This window comes from Rhinichthys klamathensis, unplaced genomic scaffold, assembly GCF_029890125.1.
Source record: "Rhinichthys klamathensis goyatoka isolate OS25496 unplaced genomic scaffold, OSU_Roscu_1.1 h1tg000165l_1, whole genome shotgun sequence".
Classification (NCBI taxonomy): Eukaryota; Metazoa; Chordata; class Actinopteri; order Cypriniformes; family Leuciscidae; genus Rhinichthys; species Rhinichthys klamathensis.
Genome location: NW_026606697.1, coordinates 3,301,504 through 3,321,415, shown reverse-complemented (window position 1 = coordinate 3,321,415; position 19,912 = coordinate 3,301,504). Strand labels below are relative to the sequence as shown.

Here is a 19,912-nt window from a genome sequence, read left to right as displayed (position 1 = left end):
TTAATTAAACATTAGATTGTGTGTACAAAATACCTAACTTTGTTTACAATTTGGTGTAAAATGTAATATTAAGATAAAACAAAACAAATATGGGCCCCCGTGATGCACCCGTCACTACATAATAGCCGCTACTGTCTCTTTAAATTTACCCAGGAGCCCCTAAAGGAGCCCCAGGGGCCCCTAGCTCGGCTCTCCACCCTGAAGACAAGCAGAACATCTAAATACAATCAGGAGACCGCCTAAAGTCACCGACCATTTGACAGATCTTTCCTCCAACTTCGATCTAAACGCGACGTGTATCGTCACGCAAAGTTAAGTTTACTTAAAGCAAAAAGCAAACAGCGGTGAGGCTCCAGTGCAGAGACAGACACTGCACACACTGTAATGGGCGAGTGCGCGTTTCAGATATTTAGTCAACCACCCGACGAATGCATCTACGAAGTCCTCCGGTTGTGACATTTCTACGTACAAAGAAGCGAAACCTGTACGTTAAAATAACACAACACAGGGATGGATGAAGCGGAGTCCAAAGAGTCGGTGCACAAAGCTGAGCAGACAGAATCTCGCTCATTAATAATAAAAGCTGAGGAAGAGGAGGCGACAGCGCAGCGGGGACACTTGGGGGATCTCTCAGCAGGTAAATGTTGTGTTAAGCATTGAAGTTTGACCATTAGATCGACAGCGCTTATGTTTTGAAGCGTTAAAACCCGTGACGAACAATAGCAGGCAGAGGCATGGCCCCTAATCTTTCGGGCTCCACTATAAACAAAGGCAAAATAACCATGCTGCAAATGAGTCCGCGATGCGCTGTCACCATCTAGCGGAAATACAGCGGTACTGCAACCACGCCGCCGCCCCCTGGTTGTGCTCAAAATAAGGCCTGCGGAGTGAGGAAATAACACATTTTCACTTTAAAATTCATTTACAATTATTATAAAATTATGCTAAATTATTATTCGCTTTAATATTTGTCTTACATGAAACATAATTTGAATATTTTCAGCAACAAGTATTACTATAAGTATTACAAGTATTTATACTATTATTATGATTATTAGTAGTAATATTAATAACAACAGCAATCATAATAAATACATTATAATCATTTTAATATATGCTGACCGATTATTTGTAGGTTTATGCACAACATTGGCTTTAATATTGATTTAATATTCATCATGATGATATATGATATCATCATATTTTCCTATAAGTAGCTACTAATTTTGTTATCCTGCTAATTTTCCACCTATCAGCAATAATATTAAAATTAAAATACTACTAAAAATAATAATTTAAATATGTGCTGACAGATTTAATGCAAAATCTCTTAAATAGGCATTTTATATTCATGATGACAACATTTTTAGTATATTTTACAATAAAAAAAACCTTTCATATTTGTCTAATTTTTTTGTTGTTGTTGTTGCTTCTCTTCAGTTGCAACATTTGAGAATGACTTTTAACCTTTTAGCAACAGTCCTATTTATTTATTTTTATTTAGCAAAACCATACAAACAGACACACTAAATATATGACTATTTAAGTAATAATAAATAAATATTTATGTCCAATACAACATATGGAATGTTCTGAATTTACTGAATAGACAGATACGTTTATTAATGTTTATGCACAAAATGCGGGCTGGTGAAAAGATATTTTCACTTTAATATTAATCTCCATCATTACGAGTATTAATATTTATTTTACATTTCCCTGCTGTAATTGAAAACAATGTCATATTTTCCCATGATCATATTTAATATTACCTTACAATTCATCAATAACTCTCTCTTTTTGTGTCCTCCCCAGGTCAAGAGGACGTGACCAATGGTCTCACATCTCATGATAGCCAGGAAGCTCCAGTCACCTCTGTTTGCTCTCCAGGCACCAGTTACTGGTGTGTCACTGAGAATACAGACACCCCTTTCCTTCTGTCCCCCATCCCAGGACCATCTACGCAGGAACCCCCTCCATTTAAGCTCGCGCCCGGCCGAGACCATCGGCGCTATTACCACGAGTACTGGCGCAGCGAGTACCTCATGGACTTCGACCCACAGAGACAGGGGATGATCTGCATGGTGTGTGGCAGTTCACTGGCAACCCTGAAGTTAAGCACCATCAAGAGACACATCAAACAGAGGCATCCGTACTCCCTGCTGTGGACCGAGTCCGATAAGGATGTGATCAGGTCGGGATGGGAGAGTCATTTGAGTCGGGACGACAGCCAGAGGCCGTTATGCCCCGATCCAGATGTTCCTCCAGAGTCAGAGGAGATTTTGGATGTCGACAGGCACTCCACAGGTCTGTTTCTGTGCTAATAATTCTTTGTGCTTCTGTATGTTTTTGTAAAGCCTGAATAACATGGAAACCTCAGAAAAATCAATAATAATAAAATCAATAAATAATAAAAAACAATAATTGATATATCAATAATAAGATATAATATTACAATTATAATTTAGCTTGAAGAAAAATAGTTTTTTTTAGAAACATTACAAATTTATTTATATATTTGTATATTTATTATTATAAATTATATAATTATATTGTATTATGTTATATTACATAATTATATAATTTTCCATATGTTTTTCATGACAATGCAGTGTTATTTTAGTATCATTTGAGATACACATATTGTTTTTATTAATATTATGAATTAGTTTTTATTTTTATATTTTCTGGTTTAATTTTAATTTTATTTCAAATTAAATTAATTATTTAGACATTTTTATGTCATATGTATGTAGTTTTTATGATTTTTTTATTTCAGTTTTGAGCTTTAGTTATTTTAGTACATCAAGTTAAACTAAATGAAAATGATAAATGTTGAAAATGAAGTTTAAATTTTTGTTTCAGGTAACGAAAATACTATAATAACTATATAATTCAATGTGGTTTTATATTAAATATTAATTATAAATATTAGAAACAATCATATTAAAGAATTCTAGAAATATATATATTACATTAAATTACATAATATGTATTATATTACGTGTGTGTGTGTGTGTGTGTGTGTAACTTTATATTTTTCTAGAATTTAGTTTATACATCATGGTAAAAATGTAATTAAATAAAAATCACTTTGTCTGGGCAGGATCATTTTCATTTCTGTGATGAGAATTTGATGAGAATTTAATGAGGATTAAAAACTAAAATGCTTAAACATCCGGATGTGAGAAATGTGATTGAATGTAATTAAATGTCACAAAGCAAAAACCTCAATCTGAAGCTAAAAATGCAACTTTTTTTTTCTTAAACATTTCTTTTTTTATTTCATAACATTTAATTTAGATTCATTTATTTTATAATTACTATTTGTTTATCTCTTTTTGAGATGTTTTCTTTTTTATTGTATTGTGCTTTGAATGTGAGAAAGGCATATTTTTTTATTATTACTATTATTATTTTAATATTATTTTACACTGATCTCTGATCACCAAAATGACATATTTAAGCGCAAGCTCTACACCCTTGCTTCATTTAGTATATGCAGAACTTAGAATTTAGTTTATTGCTTAATTTAGTATATGCATGCAAATGAGCCCCGCCTCCACTCACTCACACCAGCTCAGAGATCCACTCATTGACGTGATTGGTTACAAGGTAGTTTGTGACGTCAGAAACACCAGCGATTTCAAACCGCATTTTGAGATTGTCTTTGGTTCACTGCAGTTTTAAAGAGAAAATACTCAGCAATGGTGTCGACTTATTGTTGAGCATATTAAAATCCCCACATAGACATATAAACAACATTATAAGCTCGATTTTCACAACAGGGGGACTTTAAGATTATGTTTAAACCATTCTTCGTGTCATTCTAGGCAAGCCTGGTGGTGCCGTCTCTCCAGTTCCTCAGGCCCAGTCTGAGTTTAGCAGGGTCACACCATCCCCTCCAGCCTCCCCCGTCCAGGAGCTCGAAGGACCCACAGCTCAGGTGATGGAGCGATACCTAAACGACTCGCTGCACGCCTGGTTCCGCCAGGAGTTCCTGATGGAGTACCAGGCGGAGGAGGGCCGTCTAGTATGCATGGTTTGCAGCTGTCTGTTGCCTTCTCTGCACCTGGATCACATCAAGAGTCACATGCTGGATCTGCACCCCAACTCTCTGCTGTACACCGCTGAGGAAAAGCACTCCATCTTGCAGACCTGGGCCAAGATGCACGGTGAGGGTAAGAGACAAAACTACACAGAGGAATTAAAAAGAGTTTGTATACTAAATATACTAACTGAATACTATTGTAAATAATAGGTTAAAAATATTCCTAAAATGTTGTGGATTCTTTGCATACACAAGGTGTTTAACTGTAAAATCCAATTAAACAGAGGACCAGATAAATGTGGTATTATAGATATTGAATAAAATGCAATATATATATATATACTATATATACAGTATATACTACTGTATATATAGATATATAGATATATAGATATATAGATAGATAGATAGATAGATAGATAGATAGATAGATAGATAGATATTGTATATAGATAAATCTGTTATCAAATTAAACAATTTGGGATAACAGGTTAATTAAATAAAATAAAATACTTTTTTAAAAATAAAAAACTATTTGGAATCTTGGGTCTTCTGTAAATATACATAAATTGTGGTCAAATGTCCTATCGTCTTTGGCTAAATGTTTTTTTTACAGTCTTTAACAAAGATTGCTTCCAGATATCCCTTTTGTAAACCATGGTAAAAAAGCAAAACAAAATAAAGTTTGAGGATTTGGTCAGATAGCCTATTCGACATGCTTCTGTGAAATCTGTTTACTTAAAAAAACATCACTTAAATTGAATACATGTCTTTTTGCATTTCTTTGCTTTTGTCATGCAGAATCGCACTCTTTACAACCTCAAATCAAATCAGAACCACTTACCAAAGAAATAAACGTAGATGGTTCAGCCTCCTTCTTCCCTCTGAACGTGGATCCCATTCAGGGAAACTTAGGGAGTTACACAAGAGGAGATGAGAATCCACCAGACACTGGTCAGAGATCACAGTCTCTACCTTATTATCCCCGAAAGAGAAGACTGAAATACGGCAGCCCCTGGCGTCTCCGCCTGGATTATTTGGTGGCGTACGGTCCTCCGGATAACCCGCTCTGCTACTGCATGGTTTGTTCTGAACACCTGCCTGTGCCGAGAGTCAGCAACTTCCGCAAGCACATCCAGGAGTGCCATCCAGAGACAAGCGGCCTCAGCCGGGGTGAGAGAGATGCTGTGGTCAGCGCCTGGACGAAGGAGGAGAGCATAGACACGGCCACGCTGAAAGGACATGGTAAGCGCAGACAACTGTAGACACATCAGATGTAGAGGAAAAATAGACCAAAAACCAACTATCAAATTAAATGCCATATTGACCATCATTTTGTATTAAAAGAAATAAACATCAGGGCCCATATTCATAAAGAATCTTAATGCAAAGAGTCGCTCCTAGTGACAAAATTCTTAGAAATGTGGGCGTTTACTCTTAAAATTAAAGAAAAAATCCTAGTAAAGAAAAAAGTAATTCAGAAAGTATCTTAACCCTTAAAAGAGGTCTTAAGGTCAAAGTTGTTAGGAGTACGGACGAGGACTTTTAAGAGGCTTAAGAGTTTCTTTAGCAGAGGAGAAAATGGCAGAAAGACGAAGAGGGAGAAGAAATGTGTTGCAGACAATAGATGACAGTGAGTTAATAAGACGCTATAGATTGACATCCGGCCCGAATTTTCCTTTAAGGATGGCCTTGTGTTCATCCACTAACTGGGCTAACCGTAAACACTGTTCCTCTGTCCAGTCGGGCTTTCTCGTCCTTCTTGGTTTTGATTCCATGGTTGTTACATTACATTAAAACCAACATTCAAACCACCACTAATATAGACATGCCAGCAATCAGTGTAATTGAAAAAGAGTGGAACAATTTTTATCATTCTAAGCCAATCAAATACCTTATAGGAAATAAAAAAAAGGATTATATACACATATATAATGTGTGTGTGTGTGTGTGTGTGTGTGTGTGTGAGAGAGAGAGAGGTCAAATAGGAAAAATTACGCATGTAATTTCAAAGTGAAGGCTTAGACCCTATACTTAAAATCACTCTTTTTTTCCTTCTTGGACAACCAACCAATCACAGTCTTCAAAAGATTGTGTCATACATAGCAACGGGGTCAACCCCGCCTCCTCACTAAGATGAACGTTTTTGTCTTTTCCTTACTCAGAGTTGCTCTCAGATCAGTCCCGAATTGCTCTTAAGCTAAGACTCCTACGTAAAAGTTTTTAAACTAAATTAAGAGTTTTCTGAGAGGATTCTTAGGATCTTTATGAATACGGGCCCAGAAGTTAGAACCAAAACATCAGTTTTGTCTTCTTCTCCCATAAAACATCTTTAAAGTACGATTACTTTATCTGAGAAGAAACATGGATTCTCTGAAAACTAAAGGATATTTAGCTTCTGAATTAAATTTAACTTGTTTTAAGGATGTAGAGATATTCAAGATGTGCTTGGTCATAAAAATATGTTCATCAATGTCCTTTAAATTACATATTACATATCACATTATACTGTGTGTTATAGGCTAAAACCACATCTGCTTTCAGTTAGCCTTCGCTTAGCAAGCTAACAGCTGGATAACTAAAGATTTTTAGCATCTCAGGCAAATTTATCTAGTTTTAAGCATGTCAATATATATTTAATAAACTTGATCACAAAAATATGATCATTAATGTCTTTTAAATGACATACTACATTATATTCCAGAAGCTAAAAATAGTCATTTATCTTGTGCTATCATTTGCTTAGCAAGCTAACAGCTCAGAAACTAAACTGGTGTATCTTGTTTTAAGGATGTAAAGATATTCAAGATGTATATTATGTTATATATATTAGGATATACAAGATATATACAAGATATATTTTATATTAAAACATTATATTCCAGTTGCTAATTTATCTTGTGCTTTTTTTTTAGCCTTTTCTTAGCAAGCTAACAGCTTGTAAACTAAACTGGTGTAGGCCTATCTTGTTTTAAGGATGTAGAGATATTCAAGATGTACTTGATCATGAAGATATGTTTAAATTACATATTACATATATCACATTATACTATGCCATAAGCTAAAAACAAATGAAACATCTCTTTCCTAGTGCTTACAGTTAGCCTAAGCTAACAGCTTGAAAACTAAAGATTATTTAGCTTCTCGGGCAAATTTATCTCATTTTAAATGTAAATATATTTAATATACTTAATCATGTCTTTTAATTTAAATGACATAGGCTACGCCTACTACATTATATTCTAGCAGCTAAAAATAATCATTTATCTTGTGCTTTCATGTAGACTGCTTAAGCTAACAGCTTGTAAACTAAAGATTATTTATCTTCGCAGGTACATTTATCTTGTTTTAAGGATGTAAAGATATTCATGATGTACTCTACTTAATAATGAAAATGTTCATAAATGTCCTTTAAATAAGACTTTTATTGCACTCTCTTTCCTTGTGTTTTCAGTTAGCCTGTGCTTAGAAAGCAAACAGCTGACTAGCGTAGCGTAAACTGGTTAAGAAAAGTGTAAAATTGCTTATGGTTCTGATGACAGTATGTTACTGTTTATGAATGAACTAAGTGTTAGCTTTGCATTGTGAAAGGAAAATCATTTTATAAATCAAACATCTTGTTTAAAATCAATAATGTTTATCTTTTTTTCCCTTTTGTTTGGCACCGAAGACCCAAAAAGTGGCCCTGTCACTACAAACACAGCTGTTGACACGCAGGTGTCGCCTGTGAAAACCACAGAGCAAGGAGGTGAAACAGAAGACAGTAATAGCACAAATACCACACCATCAACACAGACGACTGGGCGGCACAGGCACTACCCGGGGAAGGACCAGCGGCGCAATTACCAGGCCCGCTGGAAGATGGACTTCCTGATGGATTACGACTGCAGTAGGCATGGCTTGATCTGCATGGTGTGTGGCGCTACGCTCGCCACGTTAAAGGTCAGCACCATTAAGAGACACATCCTTCAAGTGCACCCACACTCGCTGGACTACAGCCCGGAAGAGAGGCAGCTGGCCCTGCTTTGCTACAACCAGATCTCTGTGCACTTTCATTCGGAGGACTGTTTCTCGGGTTCCAACCACGGCCATAAAGAGAATGCTAATGGTAATGCTTATGTTAATGCCGAATGCACTTCGAGCCAGAGCACTTAATTGAAAGAAAAGTTGTTGGGATGAGTTTTTGACATCCTGTTTTTTGTTTTGCTTCACTCAGGAAGTTTGCTGCGGGGTTAAACCAATTTCTTTCTTTTTTTTTTTGAAGGATGTGACATTGTTGGAGAATAATTGTCCCTTTGTCTCTAACAAAGTGAAAGTGTTTGATACATTTAAAAAGAATATTTATGCTTGATTCACTTTTGAAAGTGAAACCAGTGTAATTTAAAAAGAATTTATGTAGTTCCCAAATAGGTGATTTTACTGAACTTAAATTTTCTTTTCTGTGGATAAGCACTCTTAAATGCATTTGTACATTCATTGCTTTTTTTGTTGACTGCGGCAAGACTGTTGTTGATTTCGCGCGCTTGACATTTTGCATGACGTCACACATTACAGTGGACAATATTATTTTACTCACAGCACTTAAAATGGGTGTTAGGTACAAGTTTCGGGGATTGTTACTAAGCAATCACAGTGGGAGAATAAAATCCATGATTTCAAGTACCATTTTGTCAATCACATTTTGCCATTTTGAAAGAAAAAGCATAAATATAATATATGATTTATAATCTTAATGTTATATAATATTGGTTCAGTTAACCAAAAAGTTATATTGAAATAAAAATAAATAAAAACGTATGAAATTTCTGTTTAGGTAAAGTCTGGTTTCTTTTGAGTGAGATCCTTTTTTCAGGGAGCAGGATTTATTCAACAGTAATTTTCTGTTACTGCATTTATGAATTACAGTCAGTTTGAATATTGAATTTAATCATAAAGGTGCAATTAAATTTAAAAAATTCAAAATTAAATTTTTTATGGAAAGCGCTTTGTGCTCCTCTCTGGTTGTTGAAATGGCGCTATATAAATAAAAATTTAATTGAATTGAAAATGAGACTATGCTGAATGGACAGATAATGCATGTATGCTCTCCTATCTGCCCGTTTCTCACGGTACTGATCCACTTGTGCGACACGACTGAAGCGTGGTGTCGCGACGCCTCCCCAAATTTGTACTTTGATGGGCGTTCCTCAAGTTTGCCGCTATGGGCGTGGTTTTGAGCCAGCGGCCAGTCTAGAACAGAGGACCTGCGAGAGACTTCCCCCCGTCTACATATGCTCTGCTTCTATACACAAGTTTACGCGCCAAATCATGGGCGCCGCCATAACTCTACTTAAATGCACTTCATTTCCGCCGGAAGAGGTTTGCACACAGCGTCTGCCGGTGTACACAGCGACGGTTCCACGACTGGAGATGGCGTTACTATCCCCCACCCGAATTCAGTGCAGAACACTAACATGACGACGTGGCCCAGCATAACGTACAGCGAGATTTGCTCCTACTTCGTGCAATCCATGGCAATAGATGGAAAAGCAATTGGACAATCTGAAAGCCGTCGAGGCATATCAATATCTGCACAGCAACAAAGTCGGTTGTGTCATGTCATACACAGCTAGATAAAACAGACATAACGTGCAAATAACTATCAGTTTATGTCCGTGGTAATAGCAAATGTATCTGTGTGTTACTTTAATGTTTCTTTTAACATAATAACAACAATTGTGGCTAAATAAGTGTTTGCAGTTTATAGCTTAATCAGGGAAGACATTTACATGATTATAGGAAATAAAAGAAGCATGTTGTTGCGGATGGAATACGTGTTTGTATTTGGAAAACGGACTGTAACCTATAACATGACTTACTGCTGAGCTATAAATAAAGACATGATCTCTTTTGCAATTATCCTTATGACTCTGCATTGTTTTACCTGCTGTGTACCAACCAACCATTTTACCGGTTAAAATACCTTTAAATGTCGAAACTAACCCCTTAAAATGCAGTAGCCTATTCTACTTACAACAAAACGATTGAAGCCTCTACTTATTGCAATAAATAATGCAATCACTTTTCGCCACCGTGCCGGATCTCCGGCGTGCGGCCGTGAGAAAAATATTTTCCCGATTCATTTTTGTCCAGCTTTAACGTGTTAAAATATTTAATGCAAACGCAACATCTGTTCTTTCTGTCATCCTTTTGCTAGGGTTATGACCATTCTCTTATTCACGCAAATGCTTTAACCACTCATGCGCGACAAGACAAAAGAGAACGCGCTGTCAGTGAATGTCCTCCTGACGATCCGAACTATATCATAGGCTTCTTAGCTAGAGTGCAAAGTGTGTGTGTGTGTGTGTGTGTGTGAGCCATGATGATAATAATTAGGCGATCGAACTGTGTGTGAGAGAGAGGCGCGGGCGCGATACTGTGTGAGTGTGTTTGTGTGTAAACAATGGAGCGCATGGACCTCTTCGTAGCTGGTTTGCGGTCGTAGAACTCTCTATTACCCCTTTTCCACCAACGCATTTTGAGAGCCGGTTCGGAGCCGGTGCCTGCGCGCGAACCGGTTCTTTGTGTTTCGACAGCCAAAGAACCGGTTCTCGGCCAGGAAAACTGGTTCCAAAGCGGCACCAACTCTTTGCTGGACTAGAACCGTTCTTTTACCACGTCATGCTTACGTCGGGGGCTGGGGGCGGGTTTAGATAATATATTTTCTGACATAATATAGGATTGCAAAGCCAGGAGAAACATTTGCAGAAACACGATGTAGTTGTAGTTGCCATTGTAATTGTTATGCTTGAAGTTGGCGCAAGCGTTTCTAGTTTTTTTTTATCAATTTTTTTTATTGAAAACGTTATGTAGCCTAAACAAAGGAGAAAACAGTCACAATATAGAACAAATAAATGGAAAGAAAAAAAATACACAAGACAGGAGTACATAACTAATCAGAAAAGATTACATATCAAAGGAAAAGATTAAAAGACTTACATATTTCAATTGTTTTTAAAGCCTTCTTGGTTCACGAGTTAGAGATAATCCCAAAGTAATGTTGTACTTGCAAGCGTTTCTAGCTAAGATGTATGGCGACGTACACAGTGACGTAACGACGTCGTTCACTGGGCGCTCTATGGTGGAAAAACAAACAGGTTCTGAGAAGGTTCGCAAGTTGAACCAACTCCGAACCAATTTTGAACCAGCACCAGTTCCGAACCAGTTCGTTTTTGGTGGAAAAGGGGTAAGTCTAACCACTCGTTCAGGTGCTTTCTCGAGTGTTTACAACCAACTATCACACACATCGTTCCCGAACCACCTTTCTTCATGTTGTAATTGTTATGTCACTGCGATATCAGCGCTTTGTCGAAGCTAGCTAGCAAAACAAACCCAGACCGCCAGAACGGAAGTGGGTTGCATCGACGGGAGGAGTTTAGGATGTAGAGCGGAAACGGCTCATAAACTTGTGTATTGGATAGACGCTTCGCGTTTGACGGATTCATTTGCATAAAGCTGGGCATCGGCCAGCTTTTGGACGCGCAGCATTTTTTCAAATGAAGCGCCGCCTTCCCGGGATGCTTTGCGGGCGCGTTAAAGTCGCGTGACGTCACCCATAGGAATAAAGCGGAGCGCGGCGCGACTGAAGTGTTGCACGGACAAGTGGATCAGTACCGTGACTATGGAAAGCCGTTAGGGCCAAAAACACGCGAATTTTAACGCGTATTTCACGCGTATTTCACGCGTAAAATACGTGTATTTTACGCGTGAAATACGCGTTGATTATGTCACGCGTATTTCACGCGTATTTCACGTGTAAAATACACGTAAAATACGCGTGAAATACGCGTTAAAAATCAGTATGAACGGGTCCGTGTCATTGGCTGCTGAAGACTTGGGTCTAACCATTTGTGTGAGCTTAGAGGGGTGTACCTTTCATAGACTAGGCTACCACCAGTTTACATTCTATAGATCAGCTTATTCAGGTTTTTTGTATAACCTATATGAATAATATATTTAAATAGCAGTTTTATGACAATTAATTTTTTTTATGACAATTAATTTTATGACAATTTAGATAAAAATAAAATTAACTTGTTTTTCTCCACTCATGCCTTTTTGTAAATAAACACATTAGTGGACATTCTAGCTTTAACATCAAAGCATTAACGTGTGTGGGGAAATCAGTTACAGTGGAGGTAACCAATGCAGGTTTATGATCACTGCAGGTTTAAGATACAGACCACTGTAATCAATATCTGTCTTTGGAAAACAACGTGAGCTTTTGTTGTGCTTACATTTACAGCTATAGCAAGCAGGGGGCGCTTTTTCAAACCTTTTTGTTCTGAAATTGGGCACTCAGACAAACTGTAATTAGGTATACATGTGATATTATCAATTTAAAGGAATTTAATGACTTAAAGTATTTAAATATGTTATTTAAGGCTTTCAGGATTAGAATGAGAGCTTGTGCTCAGGTCAGGACAGGTATAAGAACTTGATTTGGCTTTCCTGACAGCAGAAGTATTTTACAGGTCACCTTGGTAATTGGTATTAAAGCAATTTATCTGTAAAAATGATTAGACACTTTGGTAAAACACCATATAACATTTAAGTAAACATATAAACATAAAAATCAGTGACGTAACTTTGTTTTAAAAAGTGGGTGGAACAGGTGGGGTGGGGGTTGCTAATAAAATGCTAAATCAGATTTATGCTACAATAACATTACGACGTCCAGCAATCGATTTAAATAGTAGGCTACATGGGGTTTAATTTGTTGTTTAATGAGATGAAGTATAATAATGTATGTTGTCAGTGTGTTGTCTCTAATATTTAATGTTAGAATATTTACTCTGCATTTTCTGTTTCTATAGAAAACCACACACTAATACACCCACAACTAAGTACAACCATTCAATCCTTGTTAATAACTGAGTTGTTGGGGTGACAAATAAACAGGTTACTCTCAAATTTCCAACATATTTTCACCAAGTCTCTTACGGACACCATGTGGCATATTTCATACCTAACCAGCAGTTTACTGAAATGAGACTGCTATAAAGCCAACTCGTTTTTTTTTTTTTCAGTTCCCCACTTACTTTACCTTCCTCAAGCTGACAGAACACATCCAAGCTTGTGATCATAAATTCATACAAATCATCTGCATGATAAAAGGTACTGTGGGTTAGTTTGTTAACATATTACTATTTTAAATCAGAATTGATTTCACTGAAAATTTATTACATTTAGAAAAAAATGAAATGAAGCTGAACTCTGCAGGGCAGAGGGCATTGACCCTTGAGGACCGTGTTTGCCCATTGCATTCGGAGCATTCCAAGTGAACCCTGCTGATGTAAAAAAAAAAAAAGTGTAAAGGGTTAAATTAGCAATTTAAAAGGGTAGTCATTGCAGTGTCACCTGTAAATCTATCTTTGTTATCATGGGCGTCAGTTTGGTTTGAAATGTGCTGGGGACAGAGACGCATTCGGAAGTGCATTTTCAGTGCATTTTCAGAAGTGCTGGGTACAATGACGTATTAATTTTTTTTCTCTCTTTCGGGCAGGTTATGTTTTCAAAGACGATGTCCTGTAGCTCAGGCACGGCCCCACTTTTCAACAGGCCCACCCAAAACTTTCACACACACAAAAAAATCCTTTTACTATATTCTAATTTTGTCAATAATTATAAAAAAAAAATTGCCAAAAGCTCATAATTTGTGCTCAAGCGCACGACCGCACGCATAAAGCTTGCCACAAAGAACCGGTAAAAGTAATGATAATAAATGCGTCTAATACGCTGTGAATGTGAATGTGCATTATACGCCGAGTTTCGGTTAATTTATGAGACGAACTCCAATTCACTCGCCGGCGCCTCCATGTCGTGATTCTGCTATATTTACTTCTTATTTATTAAATAAATCCAGACAATTGGTTCATGAAACATTGATTAAAATTAAGATATAATTAATATAAAACGAAAATAAATGTAAAGAAAGGCAGCTGTTCTGTTTGAGGTCTCTGTGAAAGTTTTAAAGAAGTCTTTTAGTGCCGCTTTCAGAACGCTCACGTCCGTAAACGAGAACTGACACGTTGTTTTTTCCCTCATAAATGCGAACAGAAAAATCAATAAAAAATGTATTATAGTGTTGTTTTTTTTGCTGGGTCAGACAATGATTGCCAAATTTCTCTCTCATATTGCTCCTCATAACCACTGAAAACGGTCCAAAAAATCGAACCAAAAGTCAAATTAATATGGACGGGAGTTAAGTGGTGGGTGCAAAATGACTCATGACGAAATCTGGTGGTACGAAATCACCGCATCCCCGAAATCGACGCCTATGTCTGTTAGCTTTATTTTATTAAAGCCTTCTATGATAAAGTTGATAAATGTCCATGTAATGACACTGTGAATGTGGAAAATAAATTGCATAATAGATATAATTTATTGATCCCAGGTTTAAATTTGGTCATGTCACCATTGCTCACATTTAAGAAAAGAAATAAAAGCGTATGTGAAATCTTAAAAATTAAGATTACTTGTACATATACTCTACTTATGAAACTAAACAGTAGAAAATATAGATTTGAGTATTGCACAGTTTAATTTATTGCATTTGTATTATTGTACTATTAAAGCATTGTATGTTTAAAGATATAAAGGATATGGAGCTAAGATAAAAGGATATTAAGCTGCTGACAAGTCTGAGGTAAGTACAAATTGCCCTGAATATTAGTTAATAATATATGACACTGAGGGAGGACTTGAAATTATGACCTGGAATGGTTTCCTGAGGCTGTATTGCAGAAACAACTTCAGTCAGAGTAATATCTTGTCTTAAGTAACCACTGTGATTTCATTTTGGAACCAATTTAAAACACTGAACTTGTCAGATTATAACTTGGGGCTTAAAGGTATAGTTCACCCATTTACACCCTTATGTTGTTCCAAAGTTTCTTTCTTGTGTGGAAGTTCCATACTATGGAAAAAAATATTATGGAAGTCAATGGGGACCAGCAATGTTTGGTTAACAATAATCTTCAAATATTAGTAACCAAACATTCAAAGAGGCTCATGCATGTTTGAAACAACATGAGGGTGAGTTAATGAAGACAGAATTTTAAATTGAGTGAACAATACCTTTAAGATAGGACGTTTCTGTAATTTGGTCCCTGCAAGCAAGGTTATGTTGTTTTAACAGATATTCATTACAATTGCATTGATCAAGAACCACAGCTGTAAACTTTTCCACAATCAAATGTTAACTTTTAATATTAGAAATCTTGAGTTGGGTTGATTTGTTTTACAGATAAATTCCTACTTTTCCTGTAGCTCAAACCGTAGAATGTTAGCGCTTGCAAAATTCATGCAAGGGTTCGATTCCCAGGGAAAGCAAGAACTGATAAGAACGTAAATGTGTACATTGAAATGCAATGTAAGGCACTTAGGATAAAAGCATCTGCCAAATGCCAGGGACTGCAGATGAAATTTAGCTCTGTAGCTAATTCTGGGACAGTTCTTTACTGTCCATTGTCCCTGTTATAATAATAATAATAATATGTAAATGTACTAATATGCAAAAGGGGGCAATCTTGGTAAAAATATTTGTTCATAAAAATGCAATCTATCTATTTTCTTTGGGCTACACAAGAAAACGACGAAAAAGAAAAAAAGAAATAGGAGGATATTTAATTTTGGTAGCAGTAAAATACTTCTGCTGTCAGGAAAGCCAAATCAAGTTCTTATACCTGTCCTGACCTGAGCACAAGCTCTCATTCTAATCCTGAAAGCCTTAAATAACATATTTAAATACTTTAAGTCATTAAATACCTTTAAATTGATAATATCACCTGTATACCTAATTACAGTTTGTCTGAGTGCCCAATTTCAGAACAAAAAGGTTTGAAAAAGCGCCCCCTGCTTGCTATAGCTGTAAATGTAAGCACAACAAAAGCTCACGTTGTTTTCCAAAGACAGATATTGATTACAGTGGTCTGTATCTTAAACCTGCAGTGATCATAAACCTGCATTGGTTACCTCCACTGTAACTGATTTCCCCACACACGTTAATGCTTTGATGTTAAAGCTAGAATGTCCACTAATGTGTTTATTTACAAAAAGGCATGAGTGGAGAAAAACAAGTTAATTTTATTTTTATCTAAATTGTCATAAAATTAATTGTCATAAAAAAAATTAATTGTCATAAAACTGCTATTTAAATATATTATTCATATAGGTTATACAAAAAACCTGAATAAGCTGATCTATAGAATGTAAACTGGTGGTAGCCTAGTCTATGAAAGGTACACCCCTCTAAGCTCACACAAATGGTTAGACCCAAGTCTTCAGCAGCCAATGACACGGACCCGTTCATACTGATTTTTAACGCGTATTTCACGCGTATTTTACGTGTAAAATACACGTGAAATACGCGTATTTTACACGTGAAATACGCGTTGATTATGTCACGCGTATTTCACGCGTATTTTACGTGTATTTTACACGTGAAATACGCGTGAAATACGCGTGACATAATCAACGCGTATTTCACGCGTAAAATACACGTATTTTACGCGTGAAATACGCGTGAAATACGCGTTAAAATTCGCGTGTTTTTGGCCCTAACGGCTTTCCATACGTGACGGTATGCCCAGCTTTATGCAAATGAATCCGTCAAACGCGACGCGTCTATCCAATAGAAGTAGTCTCTCGAGGGGCCTTTGTTCTAGACTGGCCGCTGGGTCAAAACCACGCCCATAGTGGTAAACTTGAGGAACGCGCATCAACTTACAAATGTGGAGAGGGTGCGACACCTATGGCAAGCCAAGAGGGTCAGAATTACGCTATAGATTAATCGCGTTTACAGCCAAACGCCGTAAAATACGGCGTTTTAAAACGTATTTCGCGCGTTTTTTACGCCGTTGTAATTACAGACGCCGTAAAAAACGCGCGAAATACGTCAATGACGCCGTATTCCACGGCGTTTTATTGTGCATGGAAAGCGCCGCTTTTACGCCGTTCATCTTGCCATATGACGGCGTAAAAAACGCCGTTTTGGTTGAACAGAGCGCGCGTTATTTTACGGCGTTTTGCTAATAGTATAATGAGTCACGCCCACTGTTTTACACAGCCAGTAAGTTTGAACTGTTCTCTCCCAATCAATGATGAACTGAGTCAGACCAATTCAGCACGGATCATTATAGCCAAAGATCATTCGAATCTGTGAATGGTTTATAATTTGTTGTGTATAGCCTACCTACACTCACAATAAAAACAAAACATTGCTTGTATAATGAAGAAAACAAACAGCTTTCCTTTCCGTGAACTTGCCTCTCAAAAGCAATCATTTTCACCATGAATCGAAATAAATTTTGTGTATAGATATAGGCTATTTATTCCTTTTATAGGCTATGATTTTATCCTGTTTTTTTTTCTTGTTCACAGAAGTGCTACAGGTGCATACGATGATGCTTCTGTTCTTTATGCAGCTATTTGTGCATGCAGGCTAAAACTAAACCCCTGGAAAAACATGTTTGTGTGTTTTAATGGGTCACAGACACGTGTAAATTTTAATTTAACAATCTTGTCGGTTAATGAATGGAGATGATCGCGTCGGTTGAAGGTCAACCCCTAAATGAATCCAATTTGTTGATAAAAGGAAACATTTCTAATTTTCGTTTAGTTTAAGTTGTTCAACTAATACTTATATTTTCCTTTATTTCCGGTTTATGTCGATTAGCATAACTGTTTTTAATAGTTTTAGTTTTAGTAAACTAACCCTGAACATCCACAGATCTGTAGCCTAAATTTTGCTATTTTAAGACACTAATATTTACAAATATATATATATATATATATATATATATATATATATATATATATATATATATATATATATATATATATATATATATATATATATGTTTGTCATAAAATAATTTACCAATGCATTATTTTTATAGACTATAACCTAACCTTTTACAGTTTTGGAAAAATAGGCCTACATTTTTTGCCTAATTTTTGCTTAAAAAATAAAGCATTCATAAATTATTTTATGATAAACATATTACTGTCTTAAGTGAACTCGTTTATAGTTATACACTCTAATAATAATAACAATAATAATAATTATTATTATTACATTTCAGACTTTTACATTACATTTAAATGAACAAATTAGAAATGGGTGCATGGAGGAATAGCCTCCCATACTAAAGCGTATGTATAAATCTTGCCGCAAAGCACCGGCAAAAGTAGGCTAATGATAATAAATGTTTCTGAACAAATAACGAGGTATTTTAATTATTTATTAATAAACTAATGTTTTCTAAATCAGGCAGCTAACATATCTCCATCTCCGCTGTAAAGGGGATGCGCCAGAGAGAAATGCACCTTTCATACGGATTATGATTACGATATAAATAATATTCTATAGTAGGCTATATATTTTTATAAATAATTGATATATCCTATATATATATAATATTATATATAGCCTATATACGATATATCTGTGTCTGTGAGGCTATACGCTGTTTTTCAGTTCATTTGAGACGCGATCCAGTTCACGGAGAGCATGAAAGTTATTTTACAAAAGCACATTGTTTTCTTGTTATTGTGAGTTTACACAAATATATTTAGTTGCGAATGATGTATTATTCTTTTCTGTATGACCAGAAATTAGGGAGTATTTTAAGTTGTTTCCATGGTTGTTAGGAAAACGAAAGTGATGCAAGTCACCGGCGCCTCCATGTCATGCAGGCTAAGCGCGCTCCACAATAATGGTGGAATATGCTGGAATAGACGATTTAATATGAATGATGAGCGTCAAAATCTTGTGGTTATTTGTGATAATCCTAGCCTTTTATTATTATTGTCTAAATAATAAATTATTAGACTGACATTGTGACTGACTGACTGACTGTGACTGTATTATGACTGACATTTGACGAATTGCTTTGTTCCTTTCTTGTAAGTTTTGGACAAAAATGTCTTCTAAATATGTAGCCTAAAATGTAATAATAATAATTATTATTATTGTTATTATCATTATTTGAGTGTATAACTATAAACGAGTTCACTTAAGTAATAGGTTAGGCCTATATCATTAAATAATTCATGAATGCTTTATTTTTTAAGCAAAGATTATGCAAAAAATGTAGGCCTGTTTTATCCAAAACTGTAAAAGGTTAGTTAGCCTATAAAAATAATGCATTGTTAAATTATTTTATGACAAACATTTATATATTTGTAAATATTAGTGTCTTAAAATAGCAAAATTTAGGCTACAGATCTGTGGATGTTCAGGGTTAGTTTACTAAAACTAAAACTATTAAAAACAGTTATGCTAATCGACATAAACCGGAAATAAAGGAAAATATAAGTATTAGTTGAACAACTTAAACTAAACGAAAATTAGAAATGTTTCCTTTTATCAACAAATTGGATTCATTTAGGGGTTGACCTTCAACCGACGCGATCATCTCCATTCATTAACCGACAAGATTGTTAAATTAAAATTTACACGTGTCTGTGACCCATTAAAACACACAAACATGTTTTTCCAGGGGTTTAGTTTTAGCCTGCATGCACAAATAGCTGCATAAAGAACAGAAGCATCATCGTATGCACCTGTAGCACTTCTGTGAACAAGAAAAAAAAAAACAGGATAAAATCATAGCCTATAAAAGGAATAAATAGCCTATCTATACACAAAATTTATTTCGATTCATGGTGAAAATGATTGCTTTTGAGAGGCAAGTTCACGGAAAGGAAAGCTGCTTGTTTTCTTCATTATACAAGCAATGTTTTGTTTTTATTGTGAGTGTAGGTAGGCTATACACAACAAATTATAAACCATTCACAGATTCGAATGATCTTTGG

General features: G+C 35.8%; 1 protein-coding gene across 2 annotated transcripts; it reads left to right on the top strand.

Moving 5' to 3' along the window:
• The first annotated feature begins 163 nt into the window (after positions 1–163).
• On the top strand, positions 164–8,844 carry zfta (zinc finger translocation associated). 2 transcript variants are annotated; one of them, XM_056259233.1, is made up of 5 exons: positions 164–637; positions 1,816–2,307; positions 3,834–4,175; positions 4,853–5,296; positions 7,722–8,844. In XM_056259233.1, the coding sequence occupies exons 1-5, from the start codon at positions 511–513 to the stop codon at positions 8,204–8,206; spliced, it is 1,890 nt and encodes a 629-aa protein (XP_056115208.1). In that variant the 5' UTR covers positions 164–510; the 3' UTR covers positions 8,207–8,844. The 2 variants fall into 2 exon arrangements, with proteins under 2 accessions (XP_056115208.1, XP_056115207.1); XM_056259232.1 differs by having other exon boundaries at positions 3,834–4,181.
• Positions 8,845–19,912: the final 11,068 nt, after the last annotated feature.

Bases quoted from the DNA above. Each gene is read 5' to 3' on its own strand.
- zfta (XM_056259232.1), top strand. From the start codon at position 511: ATGGATGAAGCGGAGTCCAAAGAGTCGGTGCACAAAGCTGAGCAGACA. The intron at 4,182-4,852 runs GTAAGAGACAAA...TTTGTCATGCAG, and splicing joins GGCCAAGATGCACGGTGAGG to AATCGCACTCTTTACAACCT. The intron at 5,297-7,721 runs GTAAGCGCAGAC...TTGGCACCGAAG, and splicing joins GGCCACGCTGAAAGGACATG to ACCCAAAAAGTGGCCCTGTC.